The sequence below is a fragment of the Stylophora pistillata genome, chromosome 1 (assembly GCF_964205215.1).
Source record: "Stylophora pistillata chromosome 1, jaStyPist1.2, whole genome shotgun sequence".
In the NCBI taxonomy this organism is placed as follows: Eukaryota; Metazoa; Cnidaria; class Anthozoa; order Scleractinia; family Pocilloporidae; genus Stylophora; species Stylophora pistillata.
In genome coordinates this window covers 6,947,501-6,970,000 of record NC_142519.1, presented here as the reverse complement: position 1 = coordinate 6,970,000, position 22,500 = coordinate 6,947,501, and the positions used below count along the sequence as shown (strand labels likewise).

The 22,500-nt window shown below is 40.0% G+C and overlaps 3 protein-coding genes, 1 long non-coding RNA gene and 1 pseudogene across 5 annotated transcripts; 3 read left to right on the top strand and 2 right to left on the bottom strand.

Moving 5' to 3' along the window:
• Nucleotides 1-939: 939 nt before the first annotated feature.
• Nucleotides 940-4,596, top strand: LOC111335894 (retrovirus-related Pol polyprotein from transposon 297). Its single transcript, XM_088762126.1, has one exon. The coding sequence runs from the start codon at nucleotides 940-942 to the stop codon at nucleotides 4,594-4,596; it is 3,657 nt and encodes a 1,218-aa protein (XP_088618252.1).
• A 1,536-nt stretch (nucleotides 4,597-6,132) lies between these two features.
• Nucleotides 6,133-8,165, top strand: LOC111335956 (peroxidasin homolog). The gene is made up of 3 exons (XM_088762073.1): nucleotides 6,133-6,247; nucleotides 6,856-7,074; nucleotides 7,645-8,165. The coding sequence occupies exons 1-3, from the start codon at nucleotides 6,133-6,135 to the stop codon at nucleotides 8,163-8,165; spliced, it is 855 nt and encodes a 284-aa protein (XP_088618199.1).
• A 3,744-nt stretch (nucleotides 8,166-11,909) lies between these two features.
• Nucleotides 11,910-14,369, top strand: LOC148741044 (ryncolin-1-like). Its single transcript, XM_088738465.1, has 3 exons — nucleotides 11,910-12,053; nucleotides 12,611-13,018; nucleotides 13,668-14,369. Exons 1-3 carry the CDS (start codon nucleotides 11,972-11,974, stop codon nucleotides 13,904-13,906), a joined length of 729 nt encoding a protein of 242 aa, XP_088594591.1. The 5' UTR covers nucleotides 11,910-11,971; the 3' UTR covers nucleotides 13,907-14,369.
• A 999-nt stretch (nucleotides 14,370-15,368) lies between these two features.
• LOC148741043 (uncharacterized) lies at nucleotides 15,369-17,385 on the bottom strand. 2 transcript variants are annotated; one of them, XR_015993177.1, is made up of 2 exons: nucleotides 17,017-17,385; nucleotides 15,369-15,508 (listed from the first exon to the last, which is right to left on the bottom strand). It is a non-coding gene; the product is annotated as an uncharacterized LOC148741043 (long non-coding RNA). The 2 variants fall into 2 exon arrangements; XR_015993175.1 differs by having other exon boundaries at nucleotides 17,022-17,385.
• A 3,496-nt stretch (nucleotides 17,386-20,881) lies between these two features.
• Nucleotides 20,882-21,990, bottom strand: LOC148741042 (uncharacterized; annotated as a pseudogene).
• Nucleotides 21,991-22,500: the final 510 nt, after the last annotated feature.

The following is a 22,500-nucleotide window of genomic DNA, read 5'->3' as shown; positions in this document are numbered from 1 at the left end:
TCAGAAACATAACATAACACAATGTGACAATTGTTGCTTACCTGCTCGAGCAAGGAGCAGCCTTGACTCGCTCTTTACCGCAATGTCACTGCTGATTTTGCAGAACTTCAGATGTCTTTTTACGTCTCTATCACATTCCCCGATAGAAACACATGCCACGTTTGAGGGGTAATCTGTACTCCGACTACAAGGTCCACCAACAAGTTTAGAAAACTCACAGAGAGCCATATCCTCGTAAAAAATTTGTACAGTTTACCTGAGGAATCTGCCAAACAACACTGCCAAAAAATGTAGGATTATTTACTGCGAGTATTTTCGTATTTTGAGCGCCTGTGCTTGTGTAATAAATGCTCTTTAGTGGTTAACTTGACAGTCGGCAGGATTTGCCGCGCTGATCACACTGCTTGAAACAGCGCAAACGCAGCTGTAGAAATTTTCAGGTCTCAGACATGTCATGAGGATTATGTTGATTGGCTAGCTCATCTGGTTGTCAGAATAAATTATCTTATGTAACGAGAGACCACGCGGTGAAATAAACATGGCAGTTGTGTTGTAGAATTCTAGTGTTCTTCGCTTGCCGCTTAGTACTTCTTGCCTTTGGTCAACTCTAAAAATCAACATGGTGGCAGCGGTGGGATTGTAAAATTCAATCATGGCGACAGGGAATTTTCGCGTCTACCGCCCCAACTCGACATAAATTCTGGAAACATCTCAGAAAACTTCAAACGATGGCGACGACAAGTCGAAGTGTATTTAGCCGCTTCTGGAGCGACGGCGAAGGAAAAACAAATCCAAACAGCAATCATCTTGAATTGTGCTGGAAATGATGTCCTCGAAGTATACGATAATTTCACGTGGAACGAGGAAGGAGATAAAGATGACCCCGAAAAAGTCTTCGAAGCACTCGAAAAATACTGCAACCCACGAGACAACGAGGTGATGGAATCACATCGGTTCTGGAACATCGAGTATCAAGAGCCCTTCGACAAATTCTTCACTGAGCTACAAACAAGAATCACCGCATGCAACTTTCTTGAAAAGGACAGGATGCTGAGAGACAAAATCGTCTTCACAGTGACTGGAAAACTACAAGAGCTTCTATTGAGAGAAGACAACCTCACACTCGACAAAACCCTGAAAATATGCAGAGCTTTCGAGCAATCAAATAAACAAGTAAAGGAGCTTAAAAACAACATCGGAAGCGCCTCACATTCAACTCCATCTAATCTGAACAAAGTCTCCAAGAAATCCAACCCAAAACTGCAAGACAGGAGAACCAGATCCAACAAGAGCAGCATGTCGAAGGCAGGTAATGACAATTTACAGTTTGATTGTAAATATTGTGGATACAAACATGAACGAAAACGAGAAAAATGCCCAGCTTGGGGTAAGACATGCGATAATTGCAAAGGCCTGAACCATTTCAAATCTAAATGTTCGAAGAAAGTACATGCTGTTGTGTCTCAATCGGAGGATCATAATGACCCTAATAATGACTTTGATGACAAATGGCTTTTCGCCATTAATGATGAGGAAACTGGAGTCACAGCAAATCTCTCTATCAATGACCATATCGTGAAATTCCAACTGGACAGTGCTGCTGACGTAAATACAATTTGCCAAAAACACGTTGGAAGGCAGCAAGTATCTCCAACAAACATTCGTCTCAACATGTGGAACAAGACCAATCTCAAACCTCTGGGTGAAACTTCTTTAACTACCACTAATCCAAGTGACAACACTCAACATGAAGTCAAATTCATTGTAGTTCCTAACGGCTTTACTAATCTTCTTGGCCTGAATACTATACAAGAACTTGGTTTTATAACCATCAACTGTAATGCCTTCATTTCAAAAGTGTCTACTCCTCCACTGGGTGACCTGGGAGTGGCATCTCTGAGGGTGAATGAGTCTGTACCCCCCAAAGTACTCCCATGTCGTAAAGTACCATTAGCCATTGAAAATGATGTCAAACAGGAACTGGATCGGCTGGTAAGCAAAGGCGTATTGGAACCAGTTACTGAACCGACTGAATGGGTCAGTCAAATGGCTATCGTGCACAAAAACAACGGTAAGCTCCGGATCTGCATAGATCCTCAACCTCTGAACAGTGCACTTCAACGTGAGCACTACCGACTACCTGTGTTGGATGACGTACTCCCTAAGCTCAAGAACGCCAAAGTCTTCAGCAAACTTGACGTCAAGGAGGCTTATTGGCATGTTCGACTTGATGAACAATCAAGTAAACTCACTACAATGATAACCCCATTTGGTAGATATCGATGGAAGAGGTTACCGTTTGGTCTAAAAGTATCAAGTGAAATCTTTCAACGGAAAATTGATGAAGCCCTGGAAGACTTAAATGGTGTCTTCAATATTGTTGATGACATTATCATCGTTGGTTGTGGTGCAACTGAATCCGAAGCACTCGTTGACAACAACCAGAATCTCTCGAAGTGTATACAAAGATGTAAAGAAAGGAACATTACACTCAATGAAGATAAGCAAGAAACTGGACTCAAAGATATTACTTTCCATGGTCACAAGATCACTAGCAATGGCATAGAAGTGGACAAAGCTAAAGTTAAGGCCATAGTTGATATGCCTGCTCCCACTGACGCAGAAGGCGTAAGACGTCTTTGTGGCATGGCTCAATACGTATCCAGATTCATTCCAAATCTTGCAGATACGCTCGAACCACTGAGAAAGTTAACTCGCAAAAATGCCTCATTTGTATGGTCCAAAGAATGCGAAGAAGCATTCGGCACTCTCAAGGAAAAGCTGTCTGAATCAGCATGCTTGGCTTATTTTGATCCTTTAAAGGAAATCGTAATCCAAGTCGACAGCAGCCAGCATGGCATAGGTGCAGTACTTCTTCAAGACGGACGCCCTATTGAGTATGCTTCACGTGCACTGACGATATCGGAGAGGAACTGGGCTCAGATTGAGAAGGAAGCTTTAGCCGTGCTGTACGGACTAGAGCGTTTCGATCAGTACACTTATGGTCGGGCAGTGACAGTAGAGAATGACCACAAACCCCTTTCAGCAATACTCCGCAAACCTCTGAGCACAGCCCCTAAACGTCTTCAAGACTTGATGATGCGTTACAATCGCTATGATGTCAACTTTGTGTTTGTGAAGGGATCTGAACTTCATCTAGCTGACACATTAAGCAGAGCTCACCTCAACTCCAATGGTCACAATCACGACAACCGTGCCCGAATCATGAACGTTACCATATTCGGTAACATTCCTGATGCTCACCTGGAAGAAATACAGGAAGCAACGAAGAAAGACAATGGTCTACAAGATGTAATGGAACTAGTGATGAACGGATGGCCAGATGGAAAACGCAACGTTCCTCCCTCAGCATTGCCCTATTTTGACATCCGTGACACTCTATCTGCAGCTGATGGCGTACTCCTTAAAGGCGAAGCAATAGTCATCCCTCAATCTTTGAGATCAAGAATAAGGAAGAGGCTACATAGCTCTCACCTCGGTGCCGACAGTATGCTCCGACGAGCACGAAGTTCTGTATTCTGGCCCGGAATGGCGAGCGACATAAAGCAATTGGCTGACTCATGCGAAGCCTGCCAAGAAATGAAGCCAAAGAATCAACGTGAGCCTCTCAAGCAACACAAGGAGGGTGACGAACCCTGGCAAAAGATTGGACTTGACATTTTCCAAATTGCGGATAAGTACTACCTAGTAACTGTTGATTACTATTCTACATTTATCGAGGTTGATCTCCTCAGTACTCAAACAAGCACTCGTGTAATTAACCTACTCAAGAGTCACTTCGCTCGATACGGAATCCCCAGAATGATTGTATCGGACGGTGGCCCACAGTTCTCCAGCTCTGAATTCGATTTGTTTGCTAAAGCCTGGCATATCATCCACGTGACTTCATCACCCATGCACCAGCAAGCAAATGGAAAAGCTGAAGCAGCCGTGAAATCCATGAAGAAACTGCTGATCAAGACTCACAAAGAAGGTAGTGACCCACTTGAAGCTCTATTGGAGCACCGCAACACCCCGCGACAGGACGTTGGTCTTAGCCCTGCTGAACTCATGTTCAAACGTAAGACGCGCTCACTCGTACCCTCATTCAACAAGCATCCAAGCAATGATCCCATTGAGGTAAGGCGTCAAGCGCGCAAAGACACCGTCAAGAAAAGCCATGACAGGAAAGCGCAGAGTCTCCCTGAACTGGACGTAGGACAGCACATATTCTTTCAACATTTGGAAGGAAGAGATTGGAAATTTGGTGAAGTCTCCAACATACTAGGCCCAAGCACCTATGAGGTCAAAAGACCTGATGGAAGCACATATCGACGAAATAGAGTTCACCTTAGACCCACACAAGTAAACCTCAAGACTCGAGACACTTCCCCATCTCATGTCCCTCACTCTTCCAACCAAACAGCACCAAAAGAACAGACGGCGTCTACCAAATCTTCACCTGGTGAAGTGGCAAATAACAGTGACAACAATGCAAGCAACACCCAAAATGCTCAGCCCAACAGCCTTGCAGTAAATAGACCACGACGATCCATAAATCCTCCTGTTCGTTTTAATGACTATATAATTAAGTAATTGACACTGGTTTCTAATTAGTCATGATTTCATTATAGGCATGTTGACTTGTAAACAGTGCCTCTTACTCACATCATAATTTCGTCGACGTTGTAACTGTTTTATTGACACTCCAAAAATGTTAAGTTTACTTTTCTTTCTCCCAGAAGAAGGGATGTTGATTGGCTAGCTCATCTGGTTGTCAGAATAAATTATCTTATGTAACGAGAGACCACGCGGTGAAATAAACATGGCAGTTGTGTTGTAGAATTCTAGTGTTCTTCGCTTGCCGCTTAGTACTTCTTGCCTTTGGTCAACTCTACAAATCAACAGATTATCGCTTATTACATTCCGATTTGCTAAAATACGACGGCGGGAAATTAAATTAAAATGTATGATTGGAAATCAACAAATTCAACTGCATTCAGGAAGCAACGACCTGAGTATCACTCCTTTGGATCTTCGACTTAAAGAATTCTAGCAAAAAGTGGACAGAATTTATTAAATTTGGAGTAAGATATTTTTTTATTTTCTCGAATCTCAAAAACGTTGACGTTGTTATGCTTCTCATTTTCCATGTGCTAAAAATAACTCAGCTGGGAAAAAAGATTCAATGCAACATACAAAATCAGCAAATACAAACATACAAATTTCAGAAGCCTGTGGCCTCAACTATGCATTCTTTCGAATCCCAACCCCAAAAAACCTGGCAAGTGATAAGTGATAGTACATTTTGTATGATTTTTTAAAACAAAGTTTTAGTTCCCGAATGGCAGCAAATTGAACTGTCACGTAAGCACTGTCACGCGCTAATATTGGTTCCAAATAGAGGCTTGAATTCGGGAATTTATCGCGATAATCCAATGTACGAGAATTTATACCTCTTCTATTGGCTATTTTCTAATAATAAATTGTTTAAAAAGTTTACAAACAAATCAGGCTGAGTAATTTTAAAAGTTTTCCCCTCCGACAGGCACTGAAATTTGAATAGTGCAATATGTCGAAAAGACTGAAAATGGCTTGGACGTTTGGTTTTCCCAACAAGTAAGTATTCACGGGCCGCCGGTAGATTTTTTATATGTTAGAGGCGAAAGGTCAAGAATGACTACTAATTATTTTAATTGGAAAAACGATGCGCACCAGCTGATATTTTTGCCCTTGGATTTAGGGTCAAATTTACGCAAAACGACCTTGTTTAAGAAAGAGTTGATGTATGGGCCTCTAAAACTTTTGGAAAAGCCGAAGTTAATATAAATTTACATTTTCTAGAAAGCGTAAATGGCATACTTTTACTTGATATAAAAGAGAGTCTTAATTTTTTTTCTTAACTTGCTTTGCGAGGCTGCTCAACATTCGCAAAATTTGCCTATTTTGGGGTTCGCGCCAAGCCCCATCTGGTCGAAATCGGACATTTCTCAATTTCTCGAAAAATAAAATTCGCTGAACCTTTTAAACTCTATTTTCGAAAATAGTTCTATATAGGGATTCTTTTTTGAAATAAAATTGAGGTCGATTTTTTTTAACTGTCGGGCGATGTTTGATATTTAGAGTACATAGATGTACTTGATGTTGAAACATCTGACGGCAGAGCAACTCGGTAGCTACACGTGCGAAGCAGGAAATGGTTATCACGTACACTGCAGAAGAAAATCAGTTGAAATTCGTCCGAAGGGTAGGCAACAAAGCAGGAAGGAGATATAATATAAATACTTGAGTAACACCGGCCGAGTGAAAAAATGAAACAGAGACGGACACAACTTCAGAAGCATTCCATCGTCTCATGTTTTCGAAATGAGATTTTCAGTTTGATAAACTGTCCGTTTCTTGGGTTTTATAGATGAACTTTTGACCCCAGATATTTTAATCGTTACATTCTCGAAATATTGCGAAATAGTAAAGCTATATAAAATTTAAGAAAAATAACTTATAGGAAAGTTTCGTTATTTTTAATAAAAGACCAAATAGAATTGTGCGTCTTTCATTTGTCTTGTTGGTCTCTGTGTCCGCCGGTGTCTTAGTCTTCTGATCTGTCTATAAAAAAAAAAAATAATGACCTTTCCTTACGTATAACAAGCTGTTGACGACGCCTCTTTCACTTGAACCATCCCTTAATCAGCCTTAAAGTCACGTTTCCTTCATGTGTTTTTGTTCTCATAGTATAAACTTCAGCTACTGTCTCACTTTCGTTCTTCAGAAACCCAAACCATTCAAATTATTGAACTTGAGATCCAAAGAACCAAAGTGCTCTTATCGGTTCCATTGTAACTTTCAACTGCACAGCCACTGGTAGTCTCAGGCCAACCATCTCTTGGCAAAAGAACGATGATCCATATGCTTTACAAACCGACCCAAGGGTAGAGGAGAAGGTTATTGTGTTAGACGACAAAACCGTTCGTAGTCAGCTCTTGTTGACAGGAACTGAACTGGAAGACAATGGTAAATATCACTGCGTGGCTAATAACAGCGCTGGAGAAAGGATCTCAAGAGTGTCTTTCTTAGGTTAGTTTGTTAGGTTAGAGGCATTCATCTTTTACTTTTGGAAATGATAACTGATTTTTTCAAAAGGTGCAGATAATTTATCTTAAAAGCTTTATATTTTTGTCTCGTCAAAAGAAAATTTCATAAGGAAAGAGAATATGAGGATGTTTTACTTATTATCTCCAGTCATATCTTGAAGTAGTGAGAAAATATTTTTCTCCGTAAAAAGCTTCTTACATCGTGAAGTGACCAACAGAATATTACTAAGGTGAGATAGAAACAAAACACCATACATAGTGGAAAGAAAAGGCATAAAAGTGAAGAGGAACGCAAGAATCTTGAATTTAATGGGAAATTTAATAAGATCCACAACTTATACCGGGTCGTATCTCCATTATAGTCATTATAATATGAGAAACAACTACTGATTTTTCACCTACGAAGTACCGAATAGCAAGGACTCTTGTCCACCTTTTTCATTGTCTTAGGCTACTCTAGGCTTGTCTTTCTTCCTTCTGGTCTGGTTGCAAAGGAGTTTGCGAATCTGTAGCTACCATAGCAATAATACTTGCCTCATTTTTCATTCCTCAGACCTCCAACCTATTCAAGATGCGAAGGATTCAAAGAACCAAAACGCTGTTGTTGGTTTTGGTGAAATTTTTATCTGCATCGCCAGGAGTCATCCAAAGCCAAGCATCTCATGTGTAAGGGGCAATAATCCTCATTCGACGCAATCCACCCCAACGACCAACTTTCATTCATCAGACACCCCGACTGTACCTCAAATTGTTGAAGATCGGTGGAACCTTAGCATTGTCATCGGTTCGGATGTAACTTTGAATTGTATTACCACTGGTCATCTCCTGTCAACCAGCAGGTGGATCAAGAACAACAATTCATATTTTGTCCAATTCAATTCAAGGGCAAAGATCACTCGTGTACGACGTGAACAAACTACTCATTACCAACTATTTCTAGAAAAAGTGAAGAAGAGAGATGGGGGCAAATATCAGTGCATTGCAAATAACATAGCTGGTGAAAGGACTTCAGTCGAGGTCAACTTACATGTCAGTGATTTAGGTAACAAAATCACGGACTTAGCTTTAGCATGATACAGAGGTGACAATTTGTCCTTCTTAGCTGTATGTATTTAAAACTCTGAATCTTTCGACAGAAACATTAAGTTCACCAGTAAGGATAAAGATGAAACATTCTACAAACTTTAATCACGAAAAAAAAAAAATCTCCTTTACGGCAACGTCGATAAAAACTAATTTTAAATTTCAGTCTTAGGCACTTCTAAAGTCTGGCTTAATTACGTACATTGTGTCTGACGGCCACGGTCAATTCCCTACATAAACATGTCTGATAACTCTCTCTTCTGGTAAAAACTTATTAAAATGCAACAAGTGTCCCCTGTGCGTGAGATTGGGAGAACTTCGTGATTAGAAGATGGTGATTTAGAGTGAGCTGCGATGAGAAGTTCTCCATTTTAAAACGTTTTGCTTCTTTAATTGAGTTATTCTCTTGAGTTCTCCATAGCATGAAGGTTGTGATTTGCTATGGTCCCTGACCTAAAGAAAAGTAACTTCTGTTCTTTGACAGGAAGGAAAGCCATTTTAAAAGAAACGGTTTCTTTTATCTTCAACTACCTGCAGCAACTTAAACTATCTCAAAATCAAGTTTTTTACAGAATAAATAGCTCTGTCAACAGACAATTTTCCTTTTTCTAGATCTGAAATCTGAATCAAGTACGCTGGCAGGAAGGACCGGATTGACAATTTTTCATTTGACTGTGATCGCTTTCGTGATATCTACATTTGTTTTTTCAGTTGGTGCATTTCTGTGAGATCGACGTCCTGCAAAGGCATTTTCGAAAGCTCTGTTTCCCAGTATGTATGAGAAGGGTTCGTCATGAACGAAGTCTTTGAATACGAACGGACACAGATGGATGCTCGAGCCACGGAAAATCTTTTGGCTTCCAACAGAAATAACAGTAATCATACATAATTAGATGACACTTTTTGCTTCCTCTAGCTATCGTGTGCCCTCGGCAATTGTTAAATCGCTGATAGTCTCATTGACTTATTTTTTTTTTTATCTATTTTCAGATTAGCAAGTCAATATCCATGAGCCGCCTCCAAAAGTCAGAGAGTCCATCACATGTCTGATTTCATCGGCAAGCGAGGCGAAAGAATATTCGTCTGGCACGAATAAAACAACTCTGCATATGATTATAGGAAAACGACCAGAAGCGTTAGAAGCGTTAGTTTTTATAGCCTACCAAAACAAACGAGTGCACACAACAGACAGGATAATTCTTGAAAACGAACGAATTAGTGCGTTACCCCTTTGACCTCTAAGAGTGACTAACATGTTATTTCTGCTCACAATACACACGATCGTTACTAAAATTTCTTGTTATTGCCATGCTGAACCAAATGAATTTGACTCGACTACAGAACGGAAGTGATTTTTAAGGTGCTCGGAATTAAATCACTTTATAGTTTTAAAATAACTTATAATAGTCGGGAATTAGTATCCACCCTCACAAGAAGCTGGATACTAAACGTCTCACTTTTATTTTCATAAAAGAAAAAAACAAACAAAAAATTTTATGTTGCTCGGTTCGGTGATTCGTGCGTTTCACGTCGTTCTAGAGCTGGGCATGATTTCCGCTGCTGTCTCTGAAAGAGGGACGTGAGTGGGCTCACAAAATATTTAGTTACCGCAAGGGTAACATAACCGTAATGTTTTAACGTTTAGTCATAAAGAATGGAATGACGTCGTAAGCTTGGCTGATCATGTTTTTGTTGCTATGTAAAGGAAACAGCATCAGAATAAGTTGTTGAAAACACGAAGCGTACGAGGTAGAAAGAACATTCCGGCATAAGATGAATTTCAACCGTTTTCCGTGGAATCTTTGGAATCTAGGTACGAGACTTAAAAAGAATGATTGGAAGCCATCGCAACATTCCGGGAAAAAAAATACGAAAAAAGTTGTTAGGGTAGGTTCTAAGTGTCAAATCCTGACATTATAGAACATTTTTGCATGCTTTAATTAAGGGCAGAAGTCTAGAATAAAGCAACTTTGCAGGATACAGGTTGATGCCACTCTCATCATGGTGGTGACTTAAGACTAAAAAGTATCTGCTTGATTTCTTTTTTTCGCTGGCAATTATGTGGGATGTCTGTGAGGCAGACCAAGTAGAAATCCGGCTTGACTCGTGTGTTTTCGATGGTTGTCACAAACTGCAAAGTGGACCAATGAGGTTTTTTAGGGGGTACCGTTGTTTACTTCAGTCTTAAAAATCGACAAATAGGATTTCAAAGAGCGCTTGGACTAAGAGATCCTACAATTTTTGATAACCCTTTTGTGGTCTTTTATAATTCTTTTTATAGATATAACTCATTCAATTGTTCTCACTTGCTCGGTCAACTGTAAACATCAGTCAAATATCACTCCGCAACTTGTCCTTATTGAAATATCCGTGACTTGTAAAGTCACTCGGAAACTTTACTCTGTCAGCTGTTCGCGCGTTTTTTTCAGTAGCTGTAAGAATTGGTTAATCCGTATTTTATATTTGCTAAAAGGTAAATATCACCCGAATAACTTCTGTTATTGTATGGCTGAGACAATAGCTTTTTGAGTTGACGACTATTTCCTTTATTTTCGTGACGTAACAGTCCAAAGCTGACATCCCAAATTGAATCGATAAATCACACAATTTTTTTTTAAGTCTGTTCGAGTCTACACGACTTTCCTTTTGATCTAAAGATGGTTAAAAAAACCAGCAAGAGGTTGAAGCTTTAATCAAGAATACCTTTAATTAAATTCTTTATGAAAAACGTAACCTTGCGTGGGTAGCACTTTAATGAACTTCATAACACAACAGGTTTAGCTTTAGGTGAAAAGAAACGACCAGGGAAAAATCCCAAGCTGTCGGGACTATTATCATGGAACGAAATATGGAGCAATTCACCAATGGATTTGAACAACGATCTCGATCTCTTAAGTTAAATCATGATTTCGCTTCGGCGGTCAAGTGAGACGTCAAGGGGGTAATATTATCTTTGTGTGTGTGCGTTTTTTTTTTATTAGGAAGAATGTCGCGTTCCCGACGCCGCTGACACGTGGGCTATGTTTTCACTAAGCCGATTAACTAGCTGAACATTCTTTCTAGGTGTTTGTTTACAGACCGACATTTACTAGTTAACTCTGGAAAGACCAGCGTTGCAAAACTTGTGGAGGCGGCTTTATCATCTTAATCATCATAATGACAACAGATTATAAACTGAGAGAACTTAGTTCCCCATGACCCTGTTTATAATCGGTTATGATCTATTTCAAATTATCTAGCACGGGAAGTGATAATCGAGAACTCATTGATAGCAAATATTCGATATTGTCGGCAAAAAAAAACCTTACAGTAACAAATACTAGTAAATTTGTTAATTCTCTTGTGCACGCCTTTAATATGAGGTATTCTTCCGACAATGGCCAACAATGCATAACTTCTTGGTCATGCTAAACGCTAGGCACAGATTGTGAGGATCAAATTGAGATCACTTTATCGCGTAAGATGTTTTGTTCTTCCCATCCGGCGGTAAAGCCCCTGATTTTGAATGACAAACTCTGCCCCACCACAGAGACTCCTGCTTAAACACATCGCCCACGGTAAGGTGTGTTGTCGATCCAGATACTTCTGAACAATCTTTCACTGAGTTTTTATGTTTATGTTTCAATGCAAGTACCGAGCCTTTGTGCACAAAAATAGCTTTCGCGGCAATGGCCTAAATATCTAATCAATTCTAAAACAAAGAACTCTTCATTATAAATACGGGTGTTTCTTCAGTCACTGTTACATATTATAACCTTAAGTAGCTTAAAGGAAGAAAGAGCTTCACATTATAAAGGATGAACTCCGTTTTCAGAATTTCAACTTTGCTGTTTGGGACACTACTTTTGATGATTCCAATCGTATCTTCAGCGCGTAGATGTAAGTAAGATTACCTTCCCACACCATTGCGATAAAGAGCTTAAGTAACACTCGTGTAATTCAATTTCAGTGTATCAGTTTTACTAAGCACAGGCTGTGCAGACAAATTAATCATGCTTGTGGGGTGTTTCGCACTAAAACTAATGTTAAAGCTAGGTTTACTCAAAGACGATCGTCATGTAGATAGAGGATGTGGTTGACGGAAGGAATACCTTTCTCATCTATGATCCTCTGTTTCTATTTTCTCCAATTTGAGCTTTTGTTCTTCTCTTTTTTCCTTTTCTTCATTTTCTTTTTATTCCTGTATCTTTCTTTATATTCCTTAATCATTCTTTTATCTTTCTTCTTTCTCTCTTAAGTTATGTTTTACCAATACTGTTTTAGCATTAAAGATCATTTCATTCTGCTCACTTATTTACGAGCAATGACGAAGGGCTAACGCTCGAAACGTCAGCTTTTTAACTCGTTACGGTGGCCGATTTACAATTTCAACTTAGTTGATATAACCAATTTGCGAGCAACTTAGTTGACAAAACTTTCGTATTTTTCTTCAACAGTTAAGAATTGTGCTGAGCTGCACGAATCTGGCCAGACAATCAGTGGTGTTTATACAATCAAACCTGATCAGTCAGACGCGTTTGATGTGTATTGTGACCAGACAACAGACGGTGGAGGCTGGATAGTGTTCCAGAGAAGAGTAGGTGGTTCAGTTGATTTCAACTGCACTCGGGCTGACTACAAACATGGTTTTGGAAGTTTCCTGGCTGGTGAATTTTGGCTCGGACTGGATAAGATCCATCGGCTGACCCGAGAGAAGAAAAACAGCACGCTTCGAGTAGAACTGGGGGTAGATCCTGTAAAAAATGTTTACGCAGATTCTGAAAAAACTTTTTACGCGGAATATGGGTGGTTTGGAATTGCAAATGAAAGCGAAGAGTACCGGCTGAACATTGGCCACTTATCAAGTAAGTCAACAAAACAATAATGACAAGTAGATTCGTTGCATGACCATAAATGAAGTAGTGTAACGAAAGCAAAAAAATATCTCAGTGGAGAAAGGAAAAAGAAAATGATTGTAATGCATTTCAGTCGACAGACAAAAAGATTAAGATTCATCATTCTCAGGACTTGACTAGCTTTGACTGGTTTACTCCGTTTTGAAATCAAAGCTTGAGGATAGAGAAGTGCCAATAATGTAACTAAGAGAGCTCATTACAGTTATCCGAAACTTAACATCATCTGGCCTGTTTATCAATACATCACCTCGATTATTTTCGTTGGATATGTTTCACTCTAGAATAAGCACTTTGTGAGTACAGTACAACACACATATAGGTGCATGTTACACTAATAAAAATATTTTTCGTATTGAATTTCCTTTAACGAGTTCCCGAACCTCAGCAAAGGTTCTGAAAATCTGACCTGCAGTGCGAGGGCTGAGCCAGATATCACAATACAATTCATGGTTGTTTGCTTTTTTCTTTTACTTTTATTTTTTCCACTCATTTTGTCGGAAATTAGCGAATATCTTGTTTCCATTTTGTTTTTTGCATCGTGACAAAAATTGAGCTGAAGTTTCAAAGCATTTATGAGTGGATTTTACTTCTTGAACAGATGCGACTATTGAGGATTCTCTCAAGGCTCATAATGGCTCTAAGTTTAGCACCTGTGGTCAAAATCATAACTGTCACGGAATAGCAAACGGCTGGTGGTCAGCCAACGGCAATGGGGCGTCGAATCTAAACAGAGTGAGAGGGATTCACTGGGGAAAATCTGATAAAACCGATCCTAGCCACGTTCCCGAAACATCAGAAATGAAAATCAGACCGGTGGCATTTTCGCCTTCAAAATGAACATTCCGGCTCAGACTTGGCTTAGGGCCTGATTACATGAGCCGGGCTGGCCCTGTTAGCCGGGCTGATTTCTTTTGTTTTGGTGTTCACCAAAGCGTGAAAACAAAAGAAATCAGCCCAGCTAACCGGGCCAGCTCGGTTCATGTAATCAGACCCTTAGAAGCCTCATCGACCAGAAAGGCAAACGGCATCGGTGAAGGTGGGAACTTCATGAAATAGTCGTCTTAGACACTCGATTGTGGCGTAAATGAATGGCACGCCATTTATACGAGGGAATAAAAAGGTGATTCGGAGCAAGGGTGGGGTGGGGGAGGCACTGTAAACAAGAGCAATGAGTGTCATCTGGTAGGTTTAACTACTACACCTTAGAATGCGTAGTTTTAGACAACGCACACTAACGCATGACCAATGTTTAGTTTCTTTCTCGAATTTTGTCACTGTTTTGATTAAATGGTAATAAGGCCTTGTGTCGTCCAATTCTCTCTAGAATCGTACCGAGTCGTGATAAACAAATAGGACTCCTGCTTCGAGCTCGTCCGATTTTGTCAATCACCCGTATGATTACAGACCGAATTAATCTCTTGTTTTGTTTTTTTTACTTTGCTGTCTTGTTTACAACTCTTTTAAGGTTTAATTTTTTTCAAACCTTTTGCTTCCAGGATTGACTTAAAGGAAACTTTCGTCAGTCCCTAAATCGCTACATCTAAAAAAGATTCGAGAAAAACATATTTTGGATATAGTTTGATTTGACACCAAATTCTTAGACCTCGCTGAAATGATAAGATGTATCGCAGATAGTCACAGAATTGATATCTCATTCATGGGAGTGAAAGGGTCACCGAGGCGAGAGATGCGTAGCGAACTCAGACCTCGTTTAAAATTTGTCTGATTGAGACCAGTAACTTAGGGATAGTCCTTTTATTTCTAGTAGTACATCATTTCAGTTAAAAAATACCCCCACTACCCCTCCCCCCCGCCCCATGAGATGGTCTTAATAGGATTACACGGAAAAAAGTTTGGCTAGTGACGCAAAAATTGATAAATTTTAACCGTTTGCCAAAAAAAGTTTGACGTAAATTTTTTTCTTATTAATCGCTACGGAAAGAAAAACAAATTCAAATTCAACTAATAGCCTTAAGAGGCATTACTGACCCCATTGAATGTTAAGTTTAAACAAGGACCCTGACTATAAAAGGACATTTGCCCTGGGCAAGCCGTCAGTCATTTCACCCTTGACACCGAACTGTCGACATCAACCAGTCCGTGACCGTGCGATATCGGCAAAACTATTGTAACCGAAAGGTCACTTGCAGCCAGTGCATATCTCAAACTTCTACGAATTTTGCCATTTTCGTTTACGGCAAACAAAAGATGATCGGCTCCACTCAGTTGGCTCCACGGAATGTACACCCGCTTGCGATGTCATTTCCGTAAGGAAGGCAAACGGCCAGAGGGCTAGCGGTGAGGACTAGCTTTTATGACCTTTATTATCTTTCACAAAAATCCTCTTCTCATACCGGTTTTGTATTGTTGTAATAAAGTGGTTAGTTTCTTCGACGTTTTGTCTACGGGATTTCATGTGACACTTATACAAGAACTCCTCTGCAATTAAACAAGAGATCACGTTAGATAGAATTTTTATTTGAATCGCGCGCAATTTCTCCAACGGAATATGTGGTGTTGAAATGGTAGTTACTACAAGTTGGAATCACCTGAAACCACCTGAAACCATCTGAAACCATCTGAAACCACCAATGAAACCACCTGAAACCATCTGAAATTATCTGAAAATTACATGAAAGCACGCAGACATGAACGCAGACAGCAGACCGCAAACCGCACACCTCGAATAGCCACGCCTCGAAAAAGGTCTACACAGTGTGTAATTAGCAGATTTATCTCTCTTCCCTTTGTTATCAAACGAGATCACGGAATGCGTAAGCGAAACTGCTATGTAAACATTGGAGTTGAATTCTTATTGAACATATCGCAGTTACGATCCTCCACTGTCGAGCCGTACCAGTCTTGCATAGGTTATGTGTGTGCCTTTTGAGTCAGTCGACGTGTGCGCAATCAGTTTTCCTTCGTGAAAACAGTGTGTAATTACCAGATTTATCTATCTCTCTTTTGTCATTGATGTTATCAGACGAGATCTCGGAATATCTGTTTTAACGTTAAAGTACCTCTACTAAATGAAATCATTTTTGGTACAATCGTACAAAGCAACTCAGGTGTCTCGTTAACACAAATCTCAAAAACGCAGAACGCAGACCGCAGACCGCGCAGCTCGAAAAACGTGTACACAGTGTGTAATTACAAGATTTATCTCTCTTCCCTTTGTTATCAAACAAGATCTTGGAATGCGTCGCGAAACTGAAACTAATTTCATTGTCAGTGACAGTGAGATAACAGATAAAAATAGACGTAAAGTAGAGTAAATTAGCAATACAGAAGCTTTGCGTCATGCTGAAAATTAAGATACCGATTTGCGATAATGTTTAATTCACGTGGGTTTAGATGGCTTGTAGGTGGTTTCAGGTAATTTCAGATGGTTTTCATGGGGGTTTCAGATGGTTTCAGGTGGTTTCAGGTGGTTTCAGATGGTTTCAGGTGGTTTCAGGTGGTTTCAGGTGATTCCAACTTTTAGTAACTACGGTGTTGCAATACGAATCCCGTGGGTGCTCATATAAAATAATTTCGGTCACGGATTGGAAACATGTCTGGTTGACTGAAATCCGATGGAAAACAAATTATCATCGGCTATATTGCCTGAACGGGCCTCAAGAACTATTGAAAACCTCGACCTTTTCATAAGTAGCTAGTGAAATAGGCTTCTCGTTGCAACGCGCGTCTAAAATGTTCAGGCAAAAAATATCCTACACAGTGCCGTGTCAAAATACTTAGAAAACTATGTTCCTTTCAAAGGGACCTATTCTCGAACTTCGCTCTATTGTTTTTTCCTTTTTTGAGGCTTTTTCTCCCCATAACTCAAAACGTGCGATAAAAAAATTGGACCCGTTTATGTCGGTTTGGGTGGCCGCGTCGCTGGCGAGATGAGAAGCCTGAGCGAACGCGCAAGATGTAAACAAAGAGGAGTGACTTTCACTTACCATACCTCTTTGTTCAGACCATTCGAATAAGTCTAAGAGTCGTTCCATCAAAATAACATTTGCCATCGGTGTTCGACTCGCTAAATGAAGGCGTTCCTTCAACCGCTGAATTCTTGTCTTCACGCTTTCCAATCGCTCTTCCATTCCGGGTTCGACTGCCAGCTCCAGTGTATAACGGACTCGTAGAACTCGCGCCGCTATTTTGGCTTTTTTTCATGGAAAATCCGCCATGGCAAAATAAAATGCAATTTTAAAGCTAAAGACTAGTTAGTGCGCGACCGTAGCAACCGTAAAATGGATCAATTCGAAGTGGAAGATGAGTTATGTCGCAACATACACGTACACACATTTACTTACATGTACACAAATGTACATATACGTACATGAAATCCACTCTCTCTGAGCATGTCACAGTACTGAGATCCTCTAGTCAATGATATCGACGGCTCAAGAAGTTGAGGCAAACGGAGGGGAGTCAGAGGGCCAGTACAACCATCTCGCGATAGGAGGAGCCGTTAGGAGCGCGAAATTCAAATTGCGATAGCCTAATTTTTTGAGTTTTGCAAATGAAGATCAGTATTTCTCCATTCGTCCCTTTTTAATCGTCAATAACAACATTTTCAAGTGGAAATCAATTGAAACAAGACAAGGATATCGGTCTTCGTGTACAAATCTCTTTTTCCCCCTTCACCTTCCATTAGTCAGCCATCTTCGATTAGCCATGGAAGCAAAGATTGCGTTACAAGACGGGGAGGAGCTATCCCTTTTATAGCCAGGGTCCTTGTTTAAAAAAATTCTGTCTGAAAGTTTAAGGAAAAGAGGCCTTTTTTAGAATTCATCCTTAACTTTTTTTCCCTCGGAAAGAATTTTTTTGAATTTTTGTAAAACACGCACAGAGCCGTGCAAAGTTAACGTGCGAATATGAAAAAAATTCACCGAGCGGAAACGGAAATACGTCAGTCTAAAGTTTCAAATTTCCGAAAATTTCGACTCGACAAGATGGGAAATTGCGCATGCGCAACAGTTGTGTCACGCAATGACACTTGCCACGGACGCCACAAGGTTTTAGACGTCTTATTTCGCCGAACGTCGTTTGCGCTCTTCTAGAGAGCTTTATTTTGCCAAGAGAGGTTTACCTTCTGGGTGGATTGCGCCTGGAAATGGCTGCTGCTCTATTTGCCTTCAAAGTGCTGGATTATTTTGTGCAAAGTGTCAGGATGTTTTGTTCCTCGTGGAGCTGATCCACGCGATTGGCGATTTGCTAAGAATAGCGACAAGTGCTTCCTTCCCACCGTTGTTATAAAGATCTTTTAAATAAATCATCGTAACACATGCCACTTTCTGCAATTTTCTGAATGATGTTTTCTTTGACGAGGAGCCCGTTGTAATTTTTGTAGGCGGATGGCCCTTGTGAGCCACCGCATAATTCCTATAAACTTCACCAATCTTCATTTAACACAAAGGCTTCAAAGGACTGGTAAAGGTTTAAAAGGTAACCTAGCCCTACCCCCCTCGCTCCTTCGCCTTCTCTCCGCGAGAAGGTTTCAGCTCATGTTGCACAAACTGGAATAAGAATCTTTTTGGCGCGGTTAAAACGACAAAAAAGCCAAAAATAGTCATTTGTCATCTGGTTCTGCCTTAGCACCCTCCCAGACAAAGGTACAGTTCATACGTGGTCCCCAAATAAACAACAAACAATTATTTACCACTACTCGTACCAACCCACATTTCTTTTGCACCATGAAAGTGAGGTTGTTTCTAATATGGCTGCCTGGACGTAACCGGTTCGTTCTGTCATTTTCAAACAACTGTTAAGGTGGAGACTTCAGCTCATTTTATCAACGCATTGCAGATAATAAAGCTTGGAAAGAAACTGATATGAGTACTCTCCAGTCAGATGAAGGTGATGCAAGTGAAAGAGAGCTTCTTGTGGATGACATACAGCGCATTCGCGAGGCCCTCCGAGTTACAGCTAATGCAGTCAACAAGTTGTCTTCTGAAGATGAAGAAGACGATGAAGAGTACGAAGAGGAGGAAGAGGAAGAAAATGAGCGACCTTGCACTGACAAGGCAAGCCTGAAAAGTAGGTTTTCCCTTCCAGTTTTGGTAAAATTTTCAAGGCACGGCCGAATATTTGCCACGCACAATAGATGAATAATTTTAGTAAACATTCTAGAACTCCTCATTCCGATCCCAACTGAATCTCGAGTAATCCGTAAGTGTATCATGGCTATCTCTCTTGCGTGGAGCACATTTTTGCAAGTGTTACGGTGGCTTGCACTGAGTTAGAGAGAGAGTACTGGTGCCTTTTTAAACCAAAGGCCCCTGTGGGGCGACTCATGGATGATTTGGATAAGCGTGTAGTGTAGCAGAGGAGATTGGAGTTCAATGCTTAATCCAATTTTAATTAATGAATATATCTATCGGAATCGAGTGAGTGAGTGATAAAAGGCCATGCAGTTGCCTCGCACACCTCATGGAATGACTACATGAGCCAAAAATGGTGGTCTTCCTGAATACCCTTACGAAAACAAACCTATTTTATTTCTATTTAATGTCTATTTTAATGCTTTTTGTACTATTTTATTTTCTCAGACTTATATTTTATTCCTATTTTACCTGAAAGGGAAAATAGAGCCACTATTGTAACCATATTTTAAGGCAAGGTTGAACAAGGTGGTGTATTTTATTTCTATTTTCTCAAAATGAGCGGAAAAATAACCAGATAAACAGACTATTTTAATCATATTTTATTTTCTACATCAGTAAAATAGTGACTAAATAGTCTGTTTTATTTCTGTTTTCTGCTGATAGGACATGCTAACGCCATTTCCTTTGAAAAATATGAAAAAAATAGGCTATCACAACCCTATTTTATCAAAGTAAATGTTGACTTATGGCAAAATAGATATAGAATAGACTGTTTCATTTCTATTTTTGAGGTGGATTCTAATCCATTGCAAAATAGGTATTAAATAGTCTATTTTAATTCTATTTTCTTCAAAGTATCCCAAACCCACAATATTTGAAACAGCAACTAGGTGTGAAGTGTAACAACCTGTCCTATTTTATATCTATTTTATTCATGAATTCAAGCTTGACTAACATACAGTACTCTGGAGTCACAGTTTCTGTGTTGAAAAGATAAAGATGGGTTCAAATTTGAAAACATTGGGTGGAAGTTTTCAAGTTTCGCGGTCATGAAAATCTCTACACAGATTCTTTAAAACTGAAACCACTAAATTAAAATATGTTCTGAAAGCTTAAGAGGTCTCGATTCCTCCAGAAAATCAAAGCAGAGATGTTGCAGTTTCATTTCCATTCACTCGATTCCCAATTTCTCCGACAGATCTTTCACTAGCGATGCTTTTATCTCCAGATCGATCGGCTTTCCAATTTCGAATTTGGCTGCTTGAAACATTTGCGGGCCCATTGGCCGATCGCACAGTATGTTGGGTAACAAAAATAAGCCCGGCGAGGGTAGCCAGCGACCTGCAGTCGACAAACAAACCAGTTAGCTCCCCTGGTCCCCTCGAGAGGTTTTGTCAAGACCGCATTGTTTTGATCACACATTTCCATTCGATGTTGATTCCTCCCACAAAAGATCTGTGGGAGGAATTGGGAATCGAGTGAATGGAAATGAAACTGCAACATCTCTGCTTTGATTTTCTGGAGGAATGGAGACTGGTGGTAATTTTTTGGCGGAATTATTCGCTTCGGGCGACGGACACTTCTAAAATAGGTTTCCGGCCTTGTCTTTCTTTTAGCAGTTGAACACCAACATAGCGCTAACTCGCCGAAAACGCTTCAAAATGGCCTGAGACGCTCGGAATCAACAAAGAAAACAACACAGCAATAAGGTAAGCCCAGTTATTTCAAAACAAGACATTTTTTTCTCTCTTTTAAGGCAAACCGATAACATCCCATACAAACCTTTATAAATATAAAACGTTGCGCAACACGGTAAGAGTCACGTCCGCTTTTCTAGTAGTGAGCTTGGGCTGCCTGTGGCTCGAGACGTAGCATCTTTCCGTAAATAAACAAAGGAGCCCTTTGACCAACAGTACTTGTAATAATGCTGTTCTTTAAACTTCTTCGCCTCGAACAGGACTGTTTGCATTCGGGGTGACAAATGATCAAAAATTCTAACCGCGCTTAACGAGGCATCCTCAGGGAGTCCAACGGAGGCCGGGTCCAATTTGCATGCATCTTTACGATGATTCATGACGCTTTCTTTGGCTAAACGCCTGACAAATCTACAAACTATCGGCTTTGGCTTCCCATTATTATTCCGGCTGGGAACACGATGGGCGGTGTCAATGTCATACATCGATACATCAGTTCCCGTTTCTTTAAAAATGTTTAGGCAAAGCTTGCTTATCGAGGCTGCGGATTCATCTTGCAGCCTCTCAGGCACTCCCACAATTTTTACATTATACGTACTGGAAACTATATTCTTGAATTTCGTCAATAGCATTTCCAATAATATCAACCTTGGCTTTCAGCTCTTCGAGTTTGGTGCTTAGTCGCTGGAGTTCGTCCTTGGCCATGCCGCTAAAGAGATGGAAGTCGTCGTATTTCTTGCTCAAGAACTCTACACATTGGGCACCTTCTTCGCTGGGCAGAACTTCTTCGCTTCTGCCGCTATGTCGCTGTATCAACTCCTTCAATCTAGCTACCTCGTCCGACATTGATGATAGTTGCGCTTTAAGTATGTTATTCTCCTTCTTCAAAGCCGCAAATGACCCAGGCATTGCACAGTGGTTATATGAAAGGGCACACAATAAAAATAGAATACAAAAATAAGAAAAAACCAAAGAATATAAAGAAACTTAGCAGAGCTCGAAAATCACAACCCTCTTGACCAAGATCCGCTGACCACACCTATTCACTCTGCTACTCTGTAATAAAATCATGTAGTTATTGGAATTCAAACATCTCATCTAATGTTATTTTATTGCAGTATGGCAAAAGATTAAATGAAAATTCATCTTTAAAGAAGAATTTACCGTCAGATGATTTGCCAAAAACTGTTGATGTTTGTCAAACGGAAGTAAGTTCAGATCTTAAAAGTGATCACAGTGAAGGAATATTGTCTGATTCAGTTGACGGCAAATCAATCCTCGAAAATCTTGTAAGAAGTAATAGTGAATGTACAGGGTTTTTTAAGTGGTTTTCAGTTTTTTGTATGACATGTATCATTTTAAACCCCCAAAAAGGTCAAAATATGTGTATTCCCTCTTGATATTTAATGAAAGTCAAATACCTCCAATTGAATATACTAAAACTGTAACTAGCACTGCTTCACTTGTTGCGGCCATCAAAAATATTCAATATACAGAGATTTTTCAATTAAAAACGATATGAACTACTGAACAATAATATTGCTTTAATCTACTGATTTCTGACAACTCCCAATGGGTGATCATTTGGCAACAAACTATGACTCGGTACCAATAATAGATGAAAAACTCCCCTCTCCTT

Excerpts from the sequence above, each read along its gene's own strand:
- LOC148741044 (XM_088738465.1), top strand. The coding sequence starts at position 11,972 with ATGAACTCCGTTTTCAGAATTTCAACTTTGCTGTTTGGGACACTACTT. Across the intron at positions 12,054-12,610 it reads CGTATCTTCAGCGCGTAGAT|TTAAGAATTGTGCTGAGCTG; the intron begins GTAAGTAAGATT and ends TTTCTTCAACAG. Across the intron at positions 13,019-13,667 it reads GAACATTGGCCACTTATCAA|ATGCGACTATTGAGGATTCT; the intron begins GTAAGTCAACAA and ends CTTCTTGAACAG.
- LOC111335894 (XM_088762126.1), top strand. The coding sequence starts at position 940 with ATGGAATCACATCGGTTCTGGAACATCGAGTATCAAGAGCCCTTCGAC.
- LOC111335956 (XM_088762073.1), top strand. The coding sequence starts at position 6,133 with ATGTACTTGATGTTGAAACATCTGACGGCAGAGCAACTCGGTAGCTAC. Across the intron at positions 6,248-6,855 it reads AGTTGAAATTCGTCCGAAGG|CCACTGGTAGTCTCAGGCCA; the intron begins GTAGGCAACAAA and ends TCAACTGCACAG. Across the intron at positions 7,075-7,644 it reads CTCAAGAGTGTCTTTCTTAG|ACCTCCAACCTATTCAAGAT; the intron begins GTTAGTTTGTTA and ends TTCATTCCTCAG.